This window comes from Seriola lalandi, unplaced genomic scaffold (assembly GCF_002814215.2).
Source record: "Seriola lalandi dorsalis isolate HSWRI2012SDOR001 ecotype SW California unplaced genomic scaffold, Sedor1 jcf7180002054519, whole genome shotgun sequence".
Taxonomy (NCBI): domain Eukaryota; kingdom Metazoa; phylum Chordata; class Actinopteri; order Carangiformes; family Carangidae; genus Seriola; species Seriola lalandi.
The window spans coordinates 2,681,765-2,705,779 of NW_019525072.1; the positions used below are offsets into that span (position 1 = coordinate 2,681,765).

The 24,015-nt window shown below is 43.9% G+C and overlaps 1 protein-coding gene across 2 annotated transcripts in view; it reads right to left on the minus strand.

Moving 5' to 3' along the window:
- The window catches only part of ppfia3 (PTPRF interacting protein alpha 3), a 28,044-nt gene extending 6,208 nt beyond the window's left edge, over positions 1 to 21,836 (minus strand). The window contains exons 1-25 of one of the 2 annotated variants that reach the window (XM_023413820.2): positions 21,716 to 21,834; positions 19,794 to 20,524; positions 14,507 to 14,608; positions 14,109 to 14,348; positions 13,965 to 14,024; positions 12,418 to 12,546; positions 12,195 to 12,287; positions 11,527 to 11,579; positions 11,305 to 11,398; positions 10,982 to 11,116; positions 10,224 to 10,307; positions 9,786 to 9,917; positions 7,810 to 7,872; positions 7,642 to 7,721; positions 6,879 to 7,059; positions 5,694 to 5,887; positions 5,168 to 5,405; positions 3,995 to 4,128; positions 3,120 to 3,274; positions 2,862 to 2,961; positions 2,682 to 2,763; positions 2,365 to 2,565; positions 1,132 to 1,197; positions 595 to 621; positions 227 to 402 (exon numbers count right to left, since the gene is read on the minus strand). In XM_023413820.2, the coding sequence (XP_023269588.1) occupies positions 227 to 402; positions 595 to 621; positions 1,132 to 1,197; positions 2,365 to 2,565; positions 2,682 to 2,763; positions 2,862 to 2,961; positions 3,120 to 3,274; positions 3,995 to 4,128; positions 5,168 to 5,405; positions 5,694 to 5,887; positions 6,879 to 7,059; positions 7,642 to 7,721; positions 7,810 to 7,872; positions 9,786 to 9,917; positions 10,224 to 10,307; positions 10,982 to 11,116; positions 11,305 to 11,398; positions 11,527 to 11,579; positions 12,195 to 12,287; positions 12,418 to 12,546; positions 13,965 to 14,024; positions 14,109 to 14,348; positions 14,507 to 14,608; positions 19,794 to 20,162 (3,188 nt within the window). In that variant the 5' untranslated portion in view covers positions 20,163 to 20,524; positions 21,716 to 21,834. Of the gene's footprint in view, positions 1 to 226; positions 403 to 594; positions 897 to 1,131; positions 1,198 to 2,364; positions 2,566 to 2,681; positions 2,764 to 2,861; positions 2,962 to 3,119; positions 3,275 to 3,994; positions 4,129 to 5,167; positions 5,406 to 5,693; positions 5,888 to 6,878; positions 7,060 to 7,641; positions 7,722 to 7,809; positions 7,873 to 9,785; positions 9,918 to 10,223; positions 10,308 to 10,981; positions 11,117 to 11,304; positions 11,399 to 11,526; positions 11,580 to 12,194; positions 12,288 to 12,417; positions 12,547 to 13,964; positions 14,025 to 14,108; positions 14,349 to 14,506; positions 14,609 to 19,793; positions 20,525 to 21,715 lie in introns of those variants that run through there. The other variant, XM_087175965.1, reaches the window with a different exon arrangement.
- Positions 21,837 to 24,015: the final 2,179 nt, after the last annotated feature.

Here is a 24,015-nt window from a genome sequence, read left to right on the forward strand (position 1 = left end):
CACTCTCACCTGTGCTCAAAGGGCATTAACACAATCCGAGGCCTCTGAAGCCCTTAACTCTTTTAAAAAGAGAACTTAGGGAGAGCCTGGAGACACACACCTGAACAGTCAGAGTGTCACAACAGCAGAGTCAGCAGAGAAGAAAAAAACGAGAAGTGACAAAAGAGCACGAGTTATATGAGTCACGGCTGTGAGCGAGATCGGGCATGCACAAGCCGAGCTCTACCTGTGGAAGCTGTCCACCATTTTGAGCTGTCCTCTCAGCTCCTTCTTGGTCAGGTGGTCCAACATGCGGGCATCCACCAGGGACTCCATGAAATAGCTGCGATACTGTGGCAGGCCCAGGCTGGGCAGCCAGTCGTTGCCCACCCACTCATGATTCATATCGCCATAGGCCAATATCTGGAGGGGACAACCACAGATGATCAACGCTGAATCACGCTCGGCTTGATATCTGATGGTGGTGCAAGTCGGCGGCTCATGACTCACTGAGGTTAGTCTCACTAGAGATAAAATTACGGACAAAAAAATACGCAGCATGTTGTGTCAATTCTGACCTTTCAGAAATAAAAGAAAGTTGCAGCTGATCCTTACCTGATCCCAGCTGAACTCTTTCAGCTCCTGGAGTGCCGAGAGGAGAGGAGGAGAGGCAGACAGAGAGAGACAGAGCCAGAGAGAGTGATGTGGAGGTGGCGAAGGAAAAGGGAGCGGGGGTCGAGAGCAGGGTGGACGGATGGAGGAGAAGCAGAGGAAGAGGGAGCAGCAGCAGCAGCAGCAGCAGCAGGAAAAGAGGACAAAAGGGAGGAATAGTGTGTTAGTGAACGGGTAATTAGTTGGAAGCAGTTCACACTGAAACAGCAACCAGAGGGAGAGAAGAAGATGCTCAACACTATGGCCTGGGCCCACAGAAAGATAGATATTTAAAGAGACAGAGACAGAGAGAGAGAAAGAGAGAGAGAGATAGAAAAAGAGAAATGTAGAGAGAGAGTGAGAGGAGGAGGGAGGGGAGAGACTCGTCAAAATGATTCAGACTAGAGTAGAAGCTTAAAATAAATTCAAACCCAAGTAAAATAATCATGAAAACATAGAAGAGGTTTTGTCAGACAGAGGCAGGACAGCGGGGGCACTGACCGGAGGCTTGGTGGCAGCGTTCAGAGACTCCATCTCTGCATGGGTCATCCACACGTTACTGGTCGACTGCGGTCATGTGAACAAGAGAAGAGTGAAACTATGAGATAAAGAGCGCCACACATTGTCTGATCTGCCTGAGGCACTGAGTGAATGCCTGTCCATTTAAGCGCTGCCAAAAAAAAGAAAAGAAAAGCCACGTCACAAGATGTTAGTCAACCAAAACAGCAGACTGCGTTCTCATCGCCATGGTGATTTCGATGAACAAGAGGTTCGACGGGTTTGTGTGAACTGATAAAATAAATCTGTTAAATCTGTCAAGCAGTATTTCAACGTCTCATCTCATGAATACGACTCCTGCTGTAAATAAATAGGACGCCAAAGTAAGGAACTGAAAAAAGCCAAGCCGAATCAAAACCAGGCGTTTGCTCCAAAACTCGAAAAACCGACGGTCACAGGAAGTTGGGTTTTAGTTATTCGTGACTCTATCTTTCTTGGAAAGAGACACATGAAAAAAAAAAAGTTGCGTGCCTCACTTTTACTACATTTCTGAACATCTGGTTTATCTTTGTCGCTGTGTGAAGTTTGGGAAAATGTAGTTTTATATTCAGGCAAATAGGTGGAATTTACTCAGTGTTTGTGCAGTTTACTACCATTCTCCTATGGGAAACGCATTAGTATTTTTATTATTTTTGACATTTATCACACGCAGGATACCTTTCACGTTCTTTTGCTTTCTACATTTTCCTGCATCTGTCTTTTCTTCCTCCCCTCTCTCAGTAACTGACACTCCTGCTGCATCACACAAATCGCATCATTTTCCCTCCTTTATTCCAATTCACTCGAACTGCTTTTTATTGGACATCATCTTTGTTTGATATCATTAAGTTTTAATTACATTTTGTTTTTATTTTTGTGTCCTATTGCTAGTTTCTGCTCCAAGTTTCCCAGTAGGGATCACTAACCTCTCAACCAATCTCATAACTACAAACATCTGGTGCCTCTCACAGCCAATCTGAATGCAGCATTTGTGTATTCTCAACAAAAGGTCTATGCTCAGCATGGAGATGATGAATGCATAAATCAGCATAAGAGGGTGTTTAAAGTCTTAGAACTTCTTTACCTTTAATCCTAAAGAGAGGCTGACTAGACTGGGATTTTTTTTTTTTTTTAATGGCATGAGAACATATTTTTATTCCTTTTAAGTGTGTCAAATGTGCAGCCACAGGGTCTCACAGAGCGGGTGCTGGCCGGGGCGGACGGGCTGGTGAGGGACACCATCTCCTGGATGGCCAGCCGCAGTTTGAGGCGGTGCAGCGGGTTACTGATGCCGATCTCCCTCTGGATCTCTGTGTCCGACAGGTTGGCCATGATGGCGCCGCTCTTCACGTTTGCGCGACAGGCCGCCACGTACCAGGCTGGCATTCCCACCCACAGCTGGTGGGAGGCAGACAAGAGATTAAATTAATGAGGAAAGAAATGTTACAAGGACCCAGCTTTTGTTCTTAAATTACCATCTCCCTTCTCATTAGGTTTCTGTGACTGCACAGTACCTCCAACCAAGACACGACAGTGGGTCCGTCCCAAGATGCAAAGGGAAGTCCTTGGCGACATGCTTCTTCCAGTAGCTCGTGCCTGTTAGGAATGGGAAGCATTATTTGGTGCTTTTATGGTGAAAGGACATGAGAATTATGTTCAAATAAAATCAGGGGACATCTTGTCCTGACACTGACTTCTTCTTGCTGCGGCGGTCTTTATCTGCTGGACCCAGGGTCCCAGTTTTGTTCATCCCCATAGGGTCCCCAGAGGCCAGGTCCTCAGAGGGCGTAGATGCTGGTCAAAGGAAGGTCAAAGGTCACAAGAATAAAAGATAAGACAGATATGAATACCTCGAGTCACTGAGGCAGACCACCTCAAAAATGTTTAAATGAAAATACTGACAGACTCATATACAGTCAGTGTTATCTCCCCCTTATCCTCTATCTGTTTACCAAGAGACGCAGATCCATCCCGCCCGGGCTGGCCCATCCTCCCTTTCTCCTTCTTTCCAAAAAGCCGACCGATGGAGGACTTTATGCTTTTCTTCTTACTGGACTTGTGGAGGGAATCTTGGCTGCTGTTGGAGCTGCTGCCATCTGCCGAGAGACTGGAGGAGACAAAGGGAATCACTAAGGGGAAAAAGCTAATTACACACTAAAAGCATCCCATTGATTATGTATGTACCACTTTCTGATTATGCACCATTTATAACGGATTTATAAGTTTAAAAAAATGTATGGATTTATTAAGGGTTAATGCATTATTTAGCTATATGCCAATAATAAGAACAACTTTTGGGTTGCCAGGTTGTGGAAAAATCCCTACTAGCTCTTTAATTCAGTGGGGAGACCTCTCCAATGGCCTTCTGGAAAAAATGCAGCAGAACACCTGGACCAAAATCCATTTATAAACTTGTTAACCTTTAAAAAACCTTCCAACCATTTATTAACTTATACATAGAGATATACAGTAAATAGTACAAATGGAATACAGAGGAATACAGTACATGTGAAATGTGGATGGTAAGAGCTGTTTTTGTGCCCAGTTTAAATCAGATGTCTTAGTACTAACATGGCTGTTAATAATCATTAATAAAAGGTTCTACAATAATCCGTAAAGTCTGCACTTATAAATACTAATAAGCAATTTATTAATGGATTTTGGTCCAGATGTCCTGCAGCCGCAAAAGCTATTCTTATTAACTGACCTATTAAGCATTAGTAAGTAATGTTATAACCACTGATAAAGCCGTTCATTTGTTACATTAATTATAATTTGTGGCTTATCAGAAAACAATGCCGACATATCTAGTGTGTGGCTTCCTTACCTGCGAAACTCCCGGGGGTCGTCGAGCATCGCGCCTGGGTGGGTGAGGGTCATCCTGTCCAATCGAAGCGCACGAGGCGTGGGAGGAGGCGTAGAGTCAAGAAGAGCGAGGGACCGATCATCATCTTTGTTGTTCTGGAACAGGATGTGTAAAAAAGGAATAAGTATTTCTCATGTTATGCAGCTTGGATGGTAACGCTCCTCCAGGACACCTGAGTCATGACCTGGACTGCAGTTACCAGGAAATCAGTGAGACTTCGGGAAGGTAATGCTTTGTGCTAAGCTAAGCTACCTAATCACTTAGTTGACTGACAGAAAATGAATTGGCAACAATTTTGACAGCTAATTAAATGCAAAAATTCACAGGTCCAAATATGGATATTTTCTATGATAGTAAACTTTTTGGATTTTTGACTGGTGGTCAGACATTTAAATAGGCTTTAGGGAATAAAGATTTTCTGACATTTCCTAAACGAAACAATGAATCCATTGCCACAGAAAATAAGAGTGGTGCTGCAGTCTTGCCGACTACTGGCTAAAGCCTCATATTATATTTAGGTACTACAGACTCCAGTGTAAGCCAAGAAACTGTTATTACTCCTGATAATACTCCTGGATCTTTTAATTTATGCTTTTTACTCCTTATTTGTACCCTGTGAATAGAGAGTGCGACTTGACAGAGCAGACGACCTTCTACCAGCTTCTCTGCTGTCTAACTTTTAGTGACCGGACCCCAACTTTACCCTCACCGCCCTGATTTCAACAGGACTGGGGTGAGTCAGGTTTCCTGCTTCTGTTGTCTGTCAGGAGTTTTCTGAGCTTCATAGCTTGAACACTTCTTTGAACATCAACATTATCACTTTCATAATCACAAATGACAGCATGTTTTTTTCTTTATTGCAACATCTTTTGTAATTCAGCCGCCCACTGTTGAAATACTGGAACCACAGTGTCTGGCACCAACTATAATACCACCCTACAAGTTACTTCAATCAGTCTTGGCCAGTCTAACGTGCTGCTGAAGAATAACTGAACTTCTCTGACCCCGTCTGCATGATTTACTAATACTTTATTTACATGACTCACTGTCTAGATGAGCTGGACAGAACAAAAAAAAAGAACAAAAAAGAGACACAGACCAGTATCGAAGTTCATCTCTACATTCCAGCGATACCTGTCTATCAGTCTCGCGGGCGGGGGAGTGAGGCAGGCGAGGGGTGGAGTGTCCAGAGCTGGGGGGAGAGGGGGAGGCCAGGGTGGATGATGTGATGGACGAGGGGATGAAACCCCGTCCTGTGCTGTCTCTCCCCAGGGAGGTCGGAGGGATGGGCGGACTGTCCAAAGCCACGCTGACCCGGCTCTCGATCTCCTCGGCCCGCAACTCCGTGTTCTCCTTCTCCTCCTGGATCAGTCTGGAGTGAGAGAAAAGAGGAGGGAGAGGAGTGAAACATTTGGATGATACGATTAAGCCGAAACGCTAGCTCTGAACAGATCAGGACAGACTTAAAGGAGGAGGTCGACCTGCTGATCTGCGGACATCCACCACTGCAGCTGTTGTTCTAACAGTGTCAGAGAGGTGTTGATGTATTTATTGTTGAGGCTGTAGCATGTGGTGGTGTTGTGTCAGACTGCAGTATGTAGAGAGGTGTTTCCCTCCCTCCCTCCCTCCCAGCTGTTGAGTTACTGCCGCCCTCCCTTACTTGATCTCCTTATTGATGGCCTCCAGCTGTTCCTGCAGCATGATGGCCAGCGTCTGCACGTCCGTCTGTCCGCTGGGGGACAGCAGCTCGGAGCCAAACCGAGGATCCCCGTCGTCCTCATCATCGGAGCAGCCAACATCCACGCCGGGCTCGAACCCGGTCCCCAGCAGGCCCCCGCTCTCCCAGTCTGGGTACTACACACAGAGAGCAAGAATAGAAGACTTAATACCCACTGATCAGCTGATCCCATTCACAAATACTTCATAAATCATTCGCCTTCGTTTCAACACTAAACACATTCTTTAGCCCTGCTAGCACCAAGGCTTTGAGGATGGCAATGTCTGGTTCGTCAGTGGCTCCACCGTTTCGGTCCAGACTCAGAGATCTGGAAGGACTGGATGGATTCAGAATTCATGGTCCCCAGAGGAAGAGTCTCACTGATCGCCATGATCTTCACAATGAATGTCAACAACTACTGGATGGATTAGTATGAAATCTGGTACAGACATTCACTCCCCCCTCAGGATGAACTGTAACGATTTTGGTGATCCTCTGACTTTTCCTCTAGCGCCATCATCAGGATATCAACAATCGTCCACTGCTTTAGTTTATGACCAAATACCTTCAAAACTAACGACATTCCCATCACCCTCAGGTGTAATTTGTATTTAGTGCTAATTAGCAAATATTGCCAGCCTCACAGAGCTGTTAGCAGGATATTAATCCAAATCTTGACGATGAGTTTTGAAAGGTTAGGTTTCAGCGAATAAATACGATGTTTTATGTTTTTCTTTAATAAAACAGCCCTAGGAGATCAGGATAAATATGATGTCATCAACATGAAAGTAACAGGTGGAGTGAATTGGTCCAAACTTGACTAAACTTGATACCAACCTCATTTAGATTTTTTCCTCATTCTTAGGCCTCTTTTACTCCCTCTCACTTTATTAAGAAATGTGAGAAAGGCAGATTTATTTTCAGGTGAAAACAAACAATAAAACTGATTCTACTGAGTTAAAGCCTGATGGAACAGATTTGACGTTAAGACAGAAGATTGCAGATATTTAGTATGTAACAGAAATGTAACAAGTATTGATGAACTGCTGCTTTTAAGAGGCATCAAGTGCCTTCAATAGTAACGTCACGTGTTGAGTCAGGTGTGGGTAGAATGGGATCGATTCTCACTTTGGTCGCGTCCTCTCGTGCAGAGCTCCAACGGGCCCGGTGACTTCGCCTGACCACACCCCCAGTGGAGGCGTTACCAAAGGGATCCAGGTGAGTGGTGGAACCTGCTGGGAGGGACCCGCCCCCACCCCCGCCCCCGTGAGAATACCTCAACTCCAGAGCGCTACCTGGCAGAGAGCGACTGGGGAGATAGAAGGAAAGATAAGATGACATGAGATAAGATAAAACGGTAAGTATCCCTGCAAGGGGAAGAAGATTTTGACAGTAAGATGGTAGAACAAAGAAAAACATACAGCGAACAAGGCGAGGGATGAAAACATTACACACGTGCCAATTCCAAAAGTGATATATGTGGAGTAGACGTGAAGATTATATGAAAGAAGAATGAAGTAAGAAATCACTTAAAAAAAAACAGAATATACTACATCCACTATAAAACAATAAAAGGAACATGATATATGAAGAAAACTAGAAATGTTAAAGTGAATTATGTTCCCAGATCAGGTTTGCAGATGGACATAGTCAGGTGTGATGATGCACGATCATGCGTGTGTGTTTGTGCAACCAGCAACTGAATGTGTTCCCTGTGAGTGCTGACAGTGTTGTACACCTCCAGCATGGAGTGATTCATCTACAGTGTCTGACAAGATAGCAGACACATCACTGGCATCTTTACAGTCGGGCAAAGCAGCGCCCCGAGACTCAGAATAACGGTTCGGGTTTCGCTCTTTTTCTATGGCGCTGATGATTGAATGGCTCCTACCTGGAATAAGAGCCCCCGGGTCTCGCTCTCAGCTGATCTAACTCCAGCTGAAGCCTCTCCAGCTCCGCTATCAGTTGGTCCTGGGAGTAAAAAACGAGACAGAGTCGGTGAGAAAAAGTAACACACAGCGCATTGACCTGCTTCAGCTACGAATGAAGAGGCAGTCACCTTGTTTGCTAAGAGATCATCCTGGAGTTTCTTCATGTTAGACAGTTCCTCAGACAGAGCATTCTGCAGGGGGGGAAGAATATAAAAATAAAAACACTTTTCTCCAAATGAGGTTGTGACAGGAAGGTTTGCAAACGAGGCGTCAGTTGTAAGAGGACATGAGTAAACTACGCACAGAACATGACCATGAGGTGGTTCAGATGACTAATCTGAACCAGTGTGTGATACAATACCTAAAATCCAACGTCACTAACTTGGGAGTTAGGGTGGACTCAGACCTCAGACTTGACAATCAGATCAAGACAGTTGTGAAGTCAAGTTATTATTACCAGTTGAGGCAGCTGGCCAAAATAAAGCCAATTCTTTCAAAGCAGCACTTTGAGACAGTAATCCACGCCTTTGTCACCACATGGCTGGATTACTGCAATGCACTTTATGTGGGGGTTAGTGGTTCCTCCATCAACCGTCTCCAGATGGTACAAAATGCTGCTGCACGTCTTTTAACTGGCACACGCAAATATGACCACATTTCCCCCACGTTAGCCTCACTTCACTGGTTGCCCATACATTTTAGGATTCATTTTAAAATCTCTCAATGGTCTCGCCCCTCCCTACCTCTCTGAATTGCTGCACCCATATTCACCCACCCGCTCTCTCAGGTCAGCTGATCAGCTGCTCCTGAGGGTGCCAAAAACTAAGCGCAAGCTCAGAGGGGACCGTGCTTTCGCTGTGGCAGCCCCTAAAATGTGGAACGATCTGTCTCTGCACATTAGACAGGCGTCTTCCTTGTCTGTTTTTAAATCCCTTCTTAAGACCCATCTCTTTTCCATGGCCTTTGACACCCCGTAAAATGTGATTTTATTTTATTTTTTTATCTTATTTTATGTTATTTTATTGTTTTCTCTTATTATATATCTGTTTTTATTGATGTTTTATGTCTTGTAATTTATCTTGTGTTTATAATTTTATCATGTACAGCACTTTGGTACCTTCTGGTGTTTTTTTTAAAGTGCTTTATAAATAAAGCTGGATTGGATTGGACTTTACACTATTCAATTCAAATAATTAAAAAACACTCAATAAATATCTGTTAAAGTTGCGTTAAAAATCCAGCAGGATCAGTTTAAGTGTTCCCTGTTTTATATAAACCTAGTGAGCTAGCAGACGTAGTGATAGCGCAAAGGAGTATCTTTTAAAAGTGGGAGAAAAAAAAAACTTCCCTGTGTTGCACTGTAAACAAAACGATAACTAAGGCTAATCATTTTCAGTTTTTAACCACTTTTTCAAAAAGGAGCTCGTCGCTTTAAATCCATTTTCACCCAGATTTTATGTGTCTACGCTTTCAAGTTATTTTTCCTGCTGCGAAAGGATCATAATCACAGCAGTTCACAGTAAATACGCTTCTTTTATGATGCTGACTTCTCAGAAAATGCTTCCTGTAATAGAGAGTGCAAAGTGATAAATAAAATAGTGATATAGGACAAATAAGGTGCTGACTGTGTCCCAGAGAAAGTAAGGTAGAAAAAACCTTGAACTGTCAAGTATCCAAGAGGGGTTGAATCAGATCTTCAGCGAAGAAGCCTCTTGGATGTGAAAGAGGTGAAACGTCCAGTCGCCCTTCTTGATAACTATGAACTGGATGAATCTTCACAGTCATTGCGTTTGTGCTCTAAATTGTGTTTTTTAAAATCAGATGTTTTTTTGTATTATTGATGATTTACCCACTTTTCAGAAATAGTTTAAATAAAAAGAAAAAAAAAAAAGAAAAAAAAGAAGAGGCCCAATGATAAAAAAACGAGACGAGAGAGAGGAAAGGATCTGATGTTGATGAATGCATATGTTTCTGGATGTAGCGTTCACTGCTGCTTGGAAGTTGTAAGATTGCCTGGAATGCACTTCCTGGAGGGCAGGAAGTGACCTCGCTCTGATGCAGTTCAACCAGGTGCTGAATCAAATGAAGACTTTGAGCCCGTCACCTTTTCTTCCAGGGCGGCCATCCTCTCCTTCAGATGGAGCTGCAGCCTCTCGTTGGACTCAGACAGGAGCTTGTCCACCGTGTCGGAGAGGCGCTTGTTGTGTTCATCGTTCATCCTCTCCCTCTGCCTCGCCTGAGGGGGAGAGAGCGACACGGGTGACAACAGAGAGAGAGAGAGAGAGAGAGAGAGAAAGAAAGAAGAAAGAGAAAAAGTGAGTGCGAGGAAGGAGAGGAGGAAGAGTGGGAGGAGAGTTAATAACAAGTATTCTGCTTGACTGAGAGCGAGAGACAAAGATTTCTATCTGGCATGTGCACGGTCAAATAGAGGGTTTAGAAAATTAGTGCGCCTTTGTGCTGCGTAAAGCCTGACAAAGAGGAACGAGGGGGAGGATGAAAACAGAGAAGGAGAAAGAGAGATGGAAAGGCAAGCATGACTCACTCTCTGTAGCTCCTGGTTCTTCTCCTCCAGTTGCGCCTCCATCTGTCGCAGTCGCTCCTCGAAGTTACCATGACGCTCCTCCGCCTGAATGATCGGAGAGGAGGGGAGAGGAGGGGAGCAGGGGTTACAGCGTGAAACCATGTTGTGACACTAATACAAATTAACACAAAGGAAGCAGCTTGTTGACTGAGTCTACCAATTAGTTACATGCCTGTGTAGATCACAGTTTACAGCAAAGTTTGGGTGCCTGCGTCTCGCGGGGCATTAATCTGAGTTTACAGGAATGCACGAGCAATTAAAGTCATAAAGAATGCGAGTGGCGTGCAGTTCTTAACGTGCAGATCGCCTAAGGATCGAATAGCTGCGCTGAGTCTGTGGCCTGAGCTGGGTTTCATCTTAGACGTTTTCCTTATGAATTACTGGCACTGCTCGACGAAAATATTTGGCATTCATCTGTCATTTGACATCTTGTGTTTTGTTTCATTCATGTATAAACACACACAGACACGGAAGCTCGCACACCTGAATGAGAGCGTATTCCCACAAGCAAACATTAGCACATACTGTGGCTGTTTTGTGAAAACAATTATTATTATTTCTAGACAGGGATGAACAGGTGTGACACTTTTCCAAAACCTCTCAGATGACTTAAAAAAACATTTCGCAAAACATAAACAGTGGTGGTTATGGCTGCAGGTAAACACACACACACACACACACACACACACACACACACACACACACACACACACACACACCTTGTTGAGTGCTGCCACTCTCTGGGCGAGCTGGGCCTCGATCTCAGGCAGCGTCTCGGCCCTCTGCAGAGTTTGCTGCAGTTTCTGTTTGGCATCGTCTAGACGCTCCTGAAGCTGCCGGTTCTTCTCCTCGCTCTGCAGGAAGACAGGATGAAAGGGAGTGGAGGTAAAACTCCCGAGCGCGAGTGAAGATTGCCGAGGGCAGCAGACATGATTAAACCGGTGACTGATGATACCGCTCTGTGTGCCAACGTGAAACATGGCCAAGGTGCCAATCAACTGCAGAAACACGGACACACAAGGGGATGAAAGAGACGTCTCACCTGTCTGTGGAGGGACTCTTTGCTGGCCAACTCGTTCTCCAGTTTATCTTTTATGTCGTGGAGAGACGTTGCCTCCCTCTGGGCGCTCAGGTACCTGCAAACCGGAACGAAAACGGCAGACGGACGGACGGATGGACGGACAGAGCAGTGAGCGGAGCATAGTTTGAAGGAAGACAAATCTCTGAGAGTTCATGGACACAGGAAGAAAAAAAAAAACCAAACCTGCGTTCTAATGTGGTGATTCTCTCCTCCATGTCTTCCCTTTGACAAAGTGCCTGGCAGATTTAAAAGAAAAAAGACTGTAGGTTAAGATTTCGACACAGGAATAAAAAGGAAAGAAGCCCAGACAGAGAAAGTGTGAGAGGGCAAATGTCAAGTTTATAAGTAGGTGTTGATCAAAGGGAATTTACTGGGCCTGACAAGATATTAGCTGAAGAATGATAATGGCTGGTTAGTAGTTGTTGTTGACAGTTTTCAGACGCGCCAATTGCAGTTGCACAAGTTCAAGAGAGACGGGGGGGGGGGGGGGGGGGGGGGATAGAAGAGCAGCGAGTGAGTTGAAGCAGTTAGGAGTGGAGAAGACACAAAGGGAGAAATACTGGCTTGACTGACTCTCGTCCCAAAATGCTTCACACGCCTTTCAGTCAGCTACCAGAGCACTGACTGATTAACAGCGCCGCATCCATGTGAAAACGCCTGCAGCTCCACCAATGGCACCGTCACCATGGCTACAGCGTAGAGGCTCTTGTGCGTACAGTAGCAGCAGCCACTGCCAAGTAGGCAAATGGCTTTGTTACCATAGCAAACTGTTACATATTTCTGTGACTATGAGCAAAATAGACTCTCTTTGCCTGTGTGACAGACACGCGTAGTGTCTCGGCGACGCTCACCTCCTTCACGTCCCTCTGTAGTTTCTGGTTGGTCTCCTCCGATCGGGCCAGCTCCCTCCTAGCCGACGTCAGCTGCTCCTCGATCTCCCCGACCTGACGGGAGGTGGAGAGATATGAAGATATGAGGCAGAGCGAGCACACGCCCCTTTAGGTTTGCTTGCCATATTTTGTTTGTTTTTTTGGTGAAAGCATTAGACCATAGGAGTGTCTCTGAATCAGGTACCTGTCGGCACATGAGGGCCAGTCTCTCCTTCAGCTGCCCCAGCTCTGACCTCTGTCGCTCGATCTCGCCCTCCCTCTGCCTGTCGATTTCTCCGTCATCCAAGATGGAGGAAGGTCCGTTGGGAAGCCGCTGAATGGAGAGATAATGATTCACTTTAATTAATGGAGCAATCAGTATAACTTCCAGTCTCACCTGGCTCATGTGTTACACTTCATGTGCTGACATTGCATTTGGATTTCAAAAACACAATTTTTTACTTCAACTTTATTTGGGAAGAAATTACTTACATTTTCTTAACACCCAAATTTACCTGTATTTTCATCTCAATTATGGAGGATCTGTGCAACTTACCAAGAAACTTTACAGAGCAAGGTTCTCTGCACATAAATGCAATGATAGTTGGAAGTTGCACAGGTCCAGGACTCACAGTAGATATGTTGTCAAGGAAAACACACTCACTTCAGTCATTTGGTTCTCATTAAATTGCACAGAACAACTCACTGAAATATGAACTCACTGCAGGGAAGCTGAACTTGTCTGCGGCCGATCAGGAGAAATAACAAGTGTGAAGCAACAAACACCCGACTTGCTCTATAAGAAATACAACCTGTGTAAAATCCAAGATGGCGCCTAAGTCCTTCACTGATCCACTGGTGCTGCTCAGTCGGAAGCGTGCTCAGAGCTGCCAGCTGATGGCTGGAAGTTATATTGCATCAATACAAATGCAGGCACATAAACCTAAGCTGCAAAAACCTCTGTCCACCAGATGCACTTTAAGTGAGTGAGGATGAAATTATGCAGCACTGAGGATTTTACATGGGCTCCACTAACTCTTAATCGAAATCACCTGCATGGGAGCAGAGCTGTGTATTCAGTTGGTCTGTCAGTCCACCACTTTGATCCAAACTCAACGACTATGAAATGGATTGCTGTGAGATCCCCTGACCTTTCCCGTGGCGCCTCAGTGAGGTTCACATTTATGGTGTTGTGTGAAATATCTCGACTCAGCTAATGGATGAACTGCTATAAACACAGTACACACATTCATTTCCACTTTCAGGATGTGATCTGAACTTTTCATTGAACTAACGGACCATATAAGACGGTGAACACACTGTAGTAACAATTATGACCCTTTTACATTAAGTTGTGAACCATTAGCATTTAGCCTCATAGATCTGCTAGCATGCCTGTCCACTCCCGGCCGTGTTGTTACTTATACCATCCTGACCCTCACTCTTTTCTCTTTGATGGGTTGTTGAGAAGTTCACCTTATCTGATGCCAGTTGATATTTTCACTGCTACTCTTAAGGAAACGCATGAGCGATAAATGCATGAAATATGTCGGATCGGGGCGAACATTTAAAGCAGTAACAGTACGGGATTTTTTATGACGATAGATTATATCTAATTAATATCTGCTTGATTGGAGAAATGTGATTTGTTTGTACAGGCCACCATGAGCTGACTGGGATGTTTCAGGTTCTTTATGAGGCATCAGCATCTGTACATTTTCTGAGAACTGTCAATGAAACGCATCTCATTACCTCTTTGCCGTTGTCTAGTCCTTGCTGCCGCCGCTTGATTTGTTCCCTTAAAGACACAACCTGAAACGACACGGAGGAGAATCATCAGAAGTGATTCAGTGAAACCTGTGGAAAAACTAGTACGCTCAGCAAAGACGGGCTCACCTCTTGAGAGGAAGACTGCAGCTCTTCCTCCAGGGCCGACACTCGCTCCAGAGCCACCCGTAGTCGTTCCCGCACCTTCTCATCGAGAGCTTTGTGGTGCTCGAACAACGACTTGAGAGCTTTCAGGACCTCCACCTCGCTGGAGACCCCGGCCGGGGATTGGGCCTGCCTCTTCACCACGGTCATCCTCAGGCTGCGCTCGTGACGGGACACCAGGCACTCCAGATGTTCAAGCAGCAGCTGGTAAAACACATGTGGTTCGCATACAATAAAACCTCTCCACGTTTGTACCTTTGGTGCATTTTAAAGTATTTTAGGATAGATAAATGCCTGAACTTTAATTAACAGCCAAATAAACACAAGAACATAATGTTGAACAGACATAGAGGTGTACTGACTCGTGTGTTGTTCCTCTCTGCCTTCAGCTCTGCTATCTCCTCCTCTCTCTCCAGCAGCTGTTCCCGGCAGAGGTTCAGCTCTTTGGTCAGCACTGCAAACTCCTGCAGGGTCACAAGAGGGTGCTGTTATTGACTCAATGCTGCTGCTGCTGCTGCTGCTGCATGAGGTCATGAGTGTAGTTTATCCATGCTGATCTCACACACACTCATCAAGCTATAAGGTTCAGTGCAACCAAAAATTATTTTGTAATGAAGCAATGTACTTTCCCACATTACTTAAACCTGCCTCAACTGTTTACAGAAAGAGTTTAGCTGGTTGGCTTTATAGGTGGACAGATTAGTAACAACCTAGCAAGGCAGTAAATACCAGTAAAACATTTAACTTTCACTGATGACATCCTTCATGTCCCAGAACACCTCCAGAGAGCAGGGATTAACTTGGTTTAGCTGTTTGGTTTTTACAAGTGGGCACAGAGGAGCTCGCAGGGGAGTGAAGGTTTCCATGTCTTATCTCTGCACGGCCTTGAAGCTGCGCTGTGTCATGTAAAACATTTTTATTTCCTGACTGACTCGGAGGGAATGAAACCAACAAATGATGCCATGATAAATGAAAGCTCTGTGGTAACAGGCCTACAATCACCAGAAAACACAAAAACTAACAATAAGTGGGAAAGTCTTCAGGAAACCATCAGAGAGAAGCGTTATTTAAGTTTAACAGGTAGAGGGTTTCCTAACAAGCTGGCATGGAAAATAAGGGTATAACACAGTGTCTTATGTCTTCATTGTATTGATATCTTTTATTTCTTCAGCCTCTTTCTTAATTTCTCCCTGTGTGATTGATAAATGACGCCTCACAGGGCCTTAAACAAATAATGTGATGGTGACTGAAAAGTTTGTTACCAAACTCCATGGAAAGTGGACTGCAAACGTGTTTACCTCTTCGAACTTTGTGCCAGTTATTCCACAGAACCAGAAACATAAAAAACGACCTCAAAAGTGCAAGTTTTACTGCCAAAATATTCAGTTAACCCGCACAGTGCAATTAACTACAGTGAACTATTTGACAAATCTTGATTTCATTACGAGACTCACACACTTTCTCACAAAATTTCATTGCTTTAAACACATGCGCACATGCACAAAAAAGCAGCTACGCTGCGGCTGCAAGAGGAAATGACTCACTGAAAACACAGCTTGACTGCACATACAGTATAACCTTTGCCATATCTACCGCAGCGCTCGTGGTCCTTGGCCACCAGGACTCTTAAACCGGGCCTCAATATAAAATCTAACAACCGGCTTTACTGCACGTGTTGCACCTGAAATTGGTTTAATTGCGTAATAACCACGACTGGCTGTGCGTTTGCCTGCCATTAAAACAAATTCCTGGAGGTTAAACAAGCATGAGAGTAACGGGAATTAGGCCAGCGTGGTGTAATGTCTTATATTTCCAACTCAAAGCAATCCAGTTGAATTGTTGTGATTTTGTGTAATTTTCTCCAATTATGTATAATTGTACGGCTAGCTACACCATAGTTATGATTAAAATCTGTTGCTTTTAATGCAACTCAGTGGTTTCCATGGCAACAGATCAACAAAGAGAGGATGAGTGACATTATCAAGTACAACTTGGACTGAGCCTAACTTTCAGCCTCTATCTATCTATCTATCTATCTATCTATCTATCTATCTATCTATCTATCTATCTATCTATCCATCCATCCATCCATCCATCAATGTTTCTCTAGACCTCCCACTCTCTCGTGTGTGATTGTGGCGTGACACACACGGCCGTCCCCGGACTCGTGTGCTCTGAATAATGTGTGTGTTTTTCAAGAAAAGAAAAAAAAAGAAGCGCGTATGCAAACGAGCCATTAGGCACTGATGCATGCATGGTGCTGCTGTTATCTTTGCTCTGTGTTAACAGTGACCAGTTTACCCAACACACACGGCAGCAAACAGGCAAACCTCACCTCACACCATCCTCCGATGCATTTAAAAGAAAAAGTACGGCGTGTATGGTCTGCAACAAGCTCCTGAGCTGATGTGCTCAGTTGGGCTGAAAAAGGAGGGGAAGGACGGGAGGAGGACGAGGAAGGAGGAAGCTTATTTGAAAAGATAGAAGGGGAAGGGGTGAGGGAGGGAATAGCTGTGTACAGATGGCGTGTTCTGGGCCCAGAGGATATCATAAATCTGGTATTAATTCATGTAAAAGATGGTGCGAGATGGACGGCCGATATCAGACACTTCCTGGACTCCCCTCTCTCTCTCTCTCTCTCTGTCTCTCTGTGTCTTTTCCGTCGCCATCGTTTTTGGTCAGATACACGATGCAAATCATTCAGCTCCCCGACTGCGCTGGCATTCACCTCTTGCGCTTTTTCATCTTCAACTCTCTCCCATCTCGATCCTGCCACTCTCCCACTTCACCCATTTCAATCTCCCCCCTTGTCATGATACACAACATCTAAAACAGACTCAGGAAGCCACCTAATTAGTATGCAGCAATATGCAAATGTTCATGATTTGTAAGTCTCTGTATGTTTCATATCACCAGGTTTTTTTCCCACCCTCTCTCTCTCTCTCTGTCTTTGTGCCATGCTGTCGCTCTCTCCATCCCTCTCTCCTATTTTTCTCTCTTGGCAACGTCTTCTCACACAGACGAACTCAGTGAACCCATCTACTGTAGAATGTATCACAGGGCTCCATGTGTTCCTCTATCTGTGTGTGTGTGTGTGTTTCTGCAGATGTGTGCGCCATATTGATCCCCTCTCACTGAGGTAATATGGCCCTTTAATGTCCAGTTGCCATGTGTAAGAATGTGCAGCACTGCTCACGTCTGTTATTTCATTTTGATATTTCAGCCGCGGCGACAGAGAAAGAAAGGTACTAACAATGAGGGAGGCATCATCGCTGCCCGAGGCGTCCGACAATGCCTGAAAATAGAGATGGAGTCCTTGTATGTTGAGTGGAATTACAAAATGATTAGCTCTCGGCCAATGGGATGTGGGATAACATTGGCGTAGGAGCTTCAGGGGCAAAGGTAACATTTTGCCATCATCTCTCATGTGTTTACCTTCTTAACATCTGAGTCACAAAGCTGAGCGTCTGATTTGAACCATCGGGATGAGAAAATGTTCTGTCTTTTTTTTTTAAACTTGTTTCTCAAATTGTGACTCTTTTTCGAATAATCCAAACAACGGTAGCCTGGAAGGACATATCTCCTTTGTCAATTTGTACAACGTGAAGTAAAAGTAGAAATTGGATTATCAGATACATTAGTATAAATTGATGTTACTTTGCAGTATTTTATATTTTCAAACAAATTCATGTGGGATAGTTTTGGTTGTGTTTTACAAAAACTTGCAAGGACAAAAGTCATTTCCTGCGACCTGGACAGGATTTTGGAAATACATTCAGAATAGATATTTTTAGGAAAGTTGGATGCTTAACTCTGTGACTCAGATATAATAGTAATTATAGTCATTAAAGTTGCAACTAATGTTTATTCTTATTACCAGTTAATCTGCCTATTACTTTCTCAATTAATGGATGAATCTTTCACTCGGCATAAACAGTAAAATTATAATTATAATATCCTGGAAACAAAAGGCGACAGTTTTCAAATTGCCAGTGTTTTCAAAATAAAAGACCAAAACTCAAATATGTACAGTTTAGTAAATTCTCACTTTTCAGAAGCTGGAACTACATTAACCAGAATGTGTTTGGCACAAACGAGTTAATCAAATTTTTTTGTCAATCGATTCATTGACTAATAGTTTTGGCTCTAACAGTAACATGAGAGGCTTTATTGAAAGATCCAGAATCAGCACCATTGCCTGACAAAGATATATTTATATAACAGAGCTGTGAAGAAACCTAAGAAATTAAAAAGTTTAGTTGAAGTCTTTCTATTTTTGCAGACAATGGATGTTACTAGTTATTTTTCAGAATAAGATCTTAAGTTTAATTAAAATAAAAAATCACCATTGTCAGTTAAAATCTTCTACTTTAGCCACGTTTTGTACATTGCAGCCTCATCTTAGCATCACCACATTACTTTTTCCAATATTATCTAAACAGTATAAGAAGGCCGGGCCGTTTTCTCCTGACAGAACTGGACACGCGGACGTTTCCATCTGTGTTGCTGCACTTCAAACTCCCCCAACAGAACAATAAGGACTCAGCGCCACCTGGACCAGCAACAACATTAAAAATCCTGCTTACAGGTTCACACATCAATAATTCAACACTGTGATAGGAACCATTTTCACTATGAGTACTTTTGGTACAAGAGCACATTCCTCTCATAACACTTGTTTACTTGTACTGAAGACAGATCTTCAATGTGGGACGTCGACTCGCAGCGGTGTAGCTGTTCATCATGGTGCTGGTGTTTCTGCTCACTCACTGTTCACAAGGCTGAATTATGAACGAGCTAAGCTGCTATTCTGGTACTTAATGATATACTTATTTAAACCTGTGCATAACCTGTTATTGTCTGATTGGTAATTACTGAACCTGGCTCACTCACAGTCACTATGATGTAACGCTGGCATGTGAATTTAGACTGTAAAAACAGCATTTTTCCTGTGTTTTTCTCACTCTGCACCGAAGAGATTCAAGATTTTGAGTTACTTCTGTACAGTCTCCAACTGTAATTTAATCTAGTACCACATATAAAAGAGACACTTCCCTTTAACTACAATCATGTGTCGATCATAAAATCTAAATCTTAGTGAAGTCGATAAAACCACAAAACATACAGCAAATTCATACCAATACTTTCATCTGCTTCATCTCAACCTCCCCTCAAACTATTGATAGGTAATCATCATTTTCCTTCTCTAATTAAAGCTTTAAATACAAAGCAATGTTCTTAAGACACTTTGTTAAAGATGTAAAAGCTCTGGGTCCAAAATGCTCTCCTACATTTTCTTCAGTGGTAATGCTGCCTTATGATGTGCATGTGAACCCACAGCATTGTGAGTAACAAGCATATAAGAGATAATCATGTAAATATTGCACTCAATACATTTCATTTGGCTACATGTTGTGAGATTCTGTCTGGAAGAATCTAATGTGACATTTCCAGCTTTCAGCCTGTGATTGAGTCTTTTCTTTCAGAGGTGAAATGTTCCTTTAGTCTAACATGCAGATTACAAACTAAAATGTGGGATGCAGAGACAGGTGCTGGATTCTTGTCTCTACAAACATTTAGATCAGTGTGTGACAGTGTTTGCTCTCAGGTGTGTCACCAGCTCCCACCCTCCCCCACCAGTCTTCATACCTGTGGCAGGGCGATGGACAGCTGCCTCTGGAGCGACTCCTTCTCGTGGCCCAGCTCTCGCAGTCGCAGGTGGGCCGTCCCCAGACTGTCCTGGGTCTCCCTCAGGCTCTCCAGCAGCCTCTCCCTCTCCGTCAGCATGTTCACCATCAGCGACTCCAGGTTGCCCGTGCTTCCTCCTTCATCGCTTCCGCCGCCACCTCCACCGCCGCCTCCACCGCCACCGCCACCGCGGGGATCCCGGCTGCTGTAGCCCCCCATGCCTCCCATCCCTCCGCCCATCCCTCCTCCACCCCCAGCGGGCGAAGACGAGCCGCCTCCTCCCCCGCCGCGCCCATCCTCTGAGATGGTGGGCATCACCTCGCACATCATCTTGAGGCCTGGATGCGAGAGGTGTTATCTGAGAAGACGACTAGTGTCCGGAGAAGGACTGATCTGCTCTCGTCATGAAATGCTCAACAGTTACTTTTCTGCTAACTGCTGATTGGCTGAGGCTGGCAGGCAGGAAACAGGTGCTGAGGGATGATGGAGCCGGGCAGGGGTGTGAATTTGTGAGCAAAAGGTATGTGAGATTTGGGGGGGGAAACAGTGCAGGGTGACAGGGGCTGAGGGTTTGGTGGATGGGGAGCGTGGGTGGGGTGGGGTGCAGGGGCAAGAGGGAGAAGTGCAGGTTGGGTGGGCGACCTCTGACCCCCCCACCCCTGGCCCAGGCTTCAATGAGACGAGAGATGAACCTGGAAAGAGAGGAAGAAGAAAAGGTCATGTTTAGGCCAAGATGTGATGATGAGAGCAGCTGGAGGAGGATGAGGAGGAGGGTGGTGATGATAATGGTAATGATGATGATGATGATGAAGGCCACACATTCCCAGAACACATCATTATTAATTAATAATAACAAATAATAACACATATATTTCCCACCAGGCCACCACTTACACGCACGCACGCACGCACACACACACACACACACACACACACACACACACACACACACACACACACACACACACACACACAGTACATGCACCTTTCTGAGGCGTTTTTTCCCCCTAAACCTCAGAGACAGAACAACCATTGCTGTTGCAGCAGCACCGTCTCTCACACAGACTGGCATCGCGATACTCAACGTCTGGAGTAATTCATCCATCAGTGCATGTCTCGGCTTTATGTACCCGAGCGTCCATAGCCATAATGGTAATAATGAATGCGCATGATGTACGGAAATGAGCCGTGGATGGCAGCTTTTACCTTGGCAGCCTCCAAAACATGAATACAGAACAATTATCAGGCCTTTAGTGGCAGAAAGCTGCGGCGCTGTTCCATACATTCATGTTTTTTGGGTTTTTTTTTTTTTTTTAAAAAAGGGTGTCATCATGAATTGTAATTACGGGCTGTAACCAGGAGGAAATGGGATTCTTTTCTACGGCGCCGGAACCCATCTGTAAAAATAGTCTGGTGAATCAGGAGGCTTATTATCCTCAGACGGGAAATGAATTGCTGTCTTAACAAAATAAATGGCCTAAAATGGGGAAAAACAGCCATTTTTTAAAAATGTATCTGAGGCTGCACAGATAGCCTCACACCGCTATCACATCATGGTGGGAGGTGCCAATCATCCTGTAAATGATGTAGGCCTAATTAACAGATTAAATCACAAGATATTTCGCAATTGGATTATTTTTTGTGATGTGATTAACCTCAATTTGAGAGAACGGTGCGCGGCTTTGGCTTTATTCCGACCGCAAGGCGTCTATTTCCTATCAACACCCCATTACCACCCTCCCCACAAACACACACACACACACACATACACACACCACCCTACCCCCCCTCCTTCCCACCCATAAAAACAGCTGGACGGGTAGGTCTGTGAGCCGCACATCACCGTGGATTTTAGCCGCCGCCGAGCGTTTTGTGTGTCTTACCCTTTCCATGACCGACAGAGAAAGGAAATAAACGCGCATCGTGGCCCGGTTCACTCCATCAGAGCATCCGAGAGACGGAGGCTGCAGGTTATCCCCGTTACAGCCCGGTTACCAGCCTGCCCCATCCCCTCCCTCTCTCTGCTGAGGGAGCGACGCTTCGGCTCACCGCTGCGTCAAGGTGCGCGCAGGAAGCACACACGACATCCGGTCAGGGTTTTCAGAATATAACACGCAACGTCTGGAACAGCTGTTCTCACCAAAAAGAGGCAATGAGGATGGTTGAAGACTGGGACAATATACAATTGAACATTTTAATAATCATATTAGATGTATTCATATTTTTTATTGTTAAAGCTTTTCTCTCTTTTTTAAACTCTTATTTTATTCTGACAGATAAAACCTTTGAATCATGACTTTAGTCATAATCTCTAATTAATATCAGAATTGATGTTTTTATTCTTATTTGATAAATGTGTCTCAATGTAAAGTTGTATGGATACTGATTACAATGATAGAAAAAAACTTGTATAGCAGAGAAGAGAAAAATAAAGTCAAATGTAAATAAAAACTAATGAGAATTAGCTCACAAGAGAAATGTGTGAGGTGTTCTTTGATAACACACACACACACACACACACACACAAAAAAAATCATAATATAAGCTCTTGTTTCCTTCCTGATTTATAAAAGTGGTTCCCAGCCTGGGGGTCTTGACCCCTAAAAGGTCACAAGATAAATCTGAGAGAAAGATTATCTCATCATCTCTCATCTTTGAGTTTTCATTGAGAAATGAAGGAGGGTTTTGTTTTCCCCCTTCAAGCCTCTAAAACTGAAACAATCTGAAAAGAGAACATCACTTTTTGGTTGACATGTTAACATTTGTTTAATGTGTTAAACATCTGTCTACTCGCAGGCAAAGCTTAAAGGATGGGACACACTGATTTACAGGACAGGTAACCAGTGGCTGAGCAAGTACACAAGTATTGTGCTGTTTTCATGTTCTTATACTTTACTTTAATATTTCCATTTTTAGCTACTTTATATTTCTACTCCGTTATACATCAGAGGGAAATATTGTCAATTTTACTCAACTACATTTGTCTAACAAATCTTATGTAAAAAACATATTAGGTTCCAAAATATCATGTTGTTACAGGTTAAACTACTAAAGACTAATGTCTATAAAGGATGGTAGTTAAGTGGTATAGTCGCTCCACCTTGACCTGCTACAGCATCAATAATAATGGAATAGTCAAAATAATCAGATAATACAGTATATGATACGGTAGCGTGTTTTTATTTTTGATACTTTAAATATCTTTTGTTGGTAATACTTTTCTACTTTTACTTTTGCTAATTTTACTTAAGGAAAAGTCTAAATGGTCTATTACACAGATGTCCTCTGGTGTAGTAGACCTGTACTGTCTGCTTGTGGACATAGAAATGATACCAATATACTATCATATCATTTCTGTTGAAAAATGAGTTAGGACTAACACATTACTTCTTTAAATAACTCACTATTTGCACAAGTTGAAACCTTATTCTGAAAACGAAAAATTGTGCTTCCGCTCCTCTACCTCGATCCGCTGTGTAACTTGACGACCTCCAATCGTCAATCCTCCCTCATCTCTCCGTCTTCTCTGAAGGATGCTGGGTCTTAAAGAAACAAGCTTTCACCGGCTTTCACCGTATAAACCCCTCACGCCCCCCACACTCTCCTCTAACTGCACGTTACTGGTGTTTTTATCTGCCTATAAACACGAAATCAGCGCAAATCATCAGTGCAGTTCATTTCTCTGTTGGTTCTCACTGTGAGGTAAATGAAACTTAATGAAAGCTCACGAAACAACTGCTCCCTCCGGCGTCTGGGTAGGAGAAGTGCAATGCATAAGTACCATAAGGTTAACAGATAATTATCTGATTGTAAGGCGACGATCATGGAAGCATGCGTGAGGAACTTTCAAAATGTCGCAGTCAGCTGCAGAGAACTTTAAGATGACTGTCAATTAGTCTTTTGTTAAAAGTCTATATTAACATCAGGCATTTTGGAGGTTTAATGGGCCTGTTGTTGGGATGAAATTATTCTATGCAAACAAATTAAAATAAACATTTTGACATATTTCTTCCTCATGATTGAATCACCCGCTATTCAGATCAGAAGACTGACAGGTATGTCAGTGAGAAATTTACCAGTCACCATCATCTGGTCATGAGTGGCCTGGTGTCTCAGCCAATCAGAGCTCAACGAAGGCGGATGTTAAAACCCATAGGTAAAGAAGGGGGGGGGGGGGGGGGGG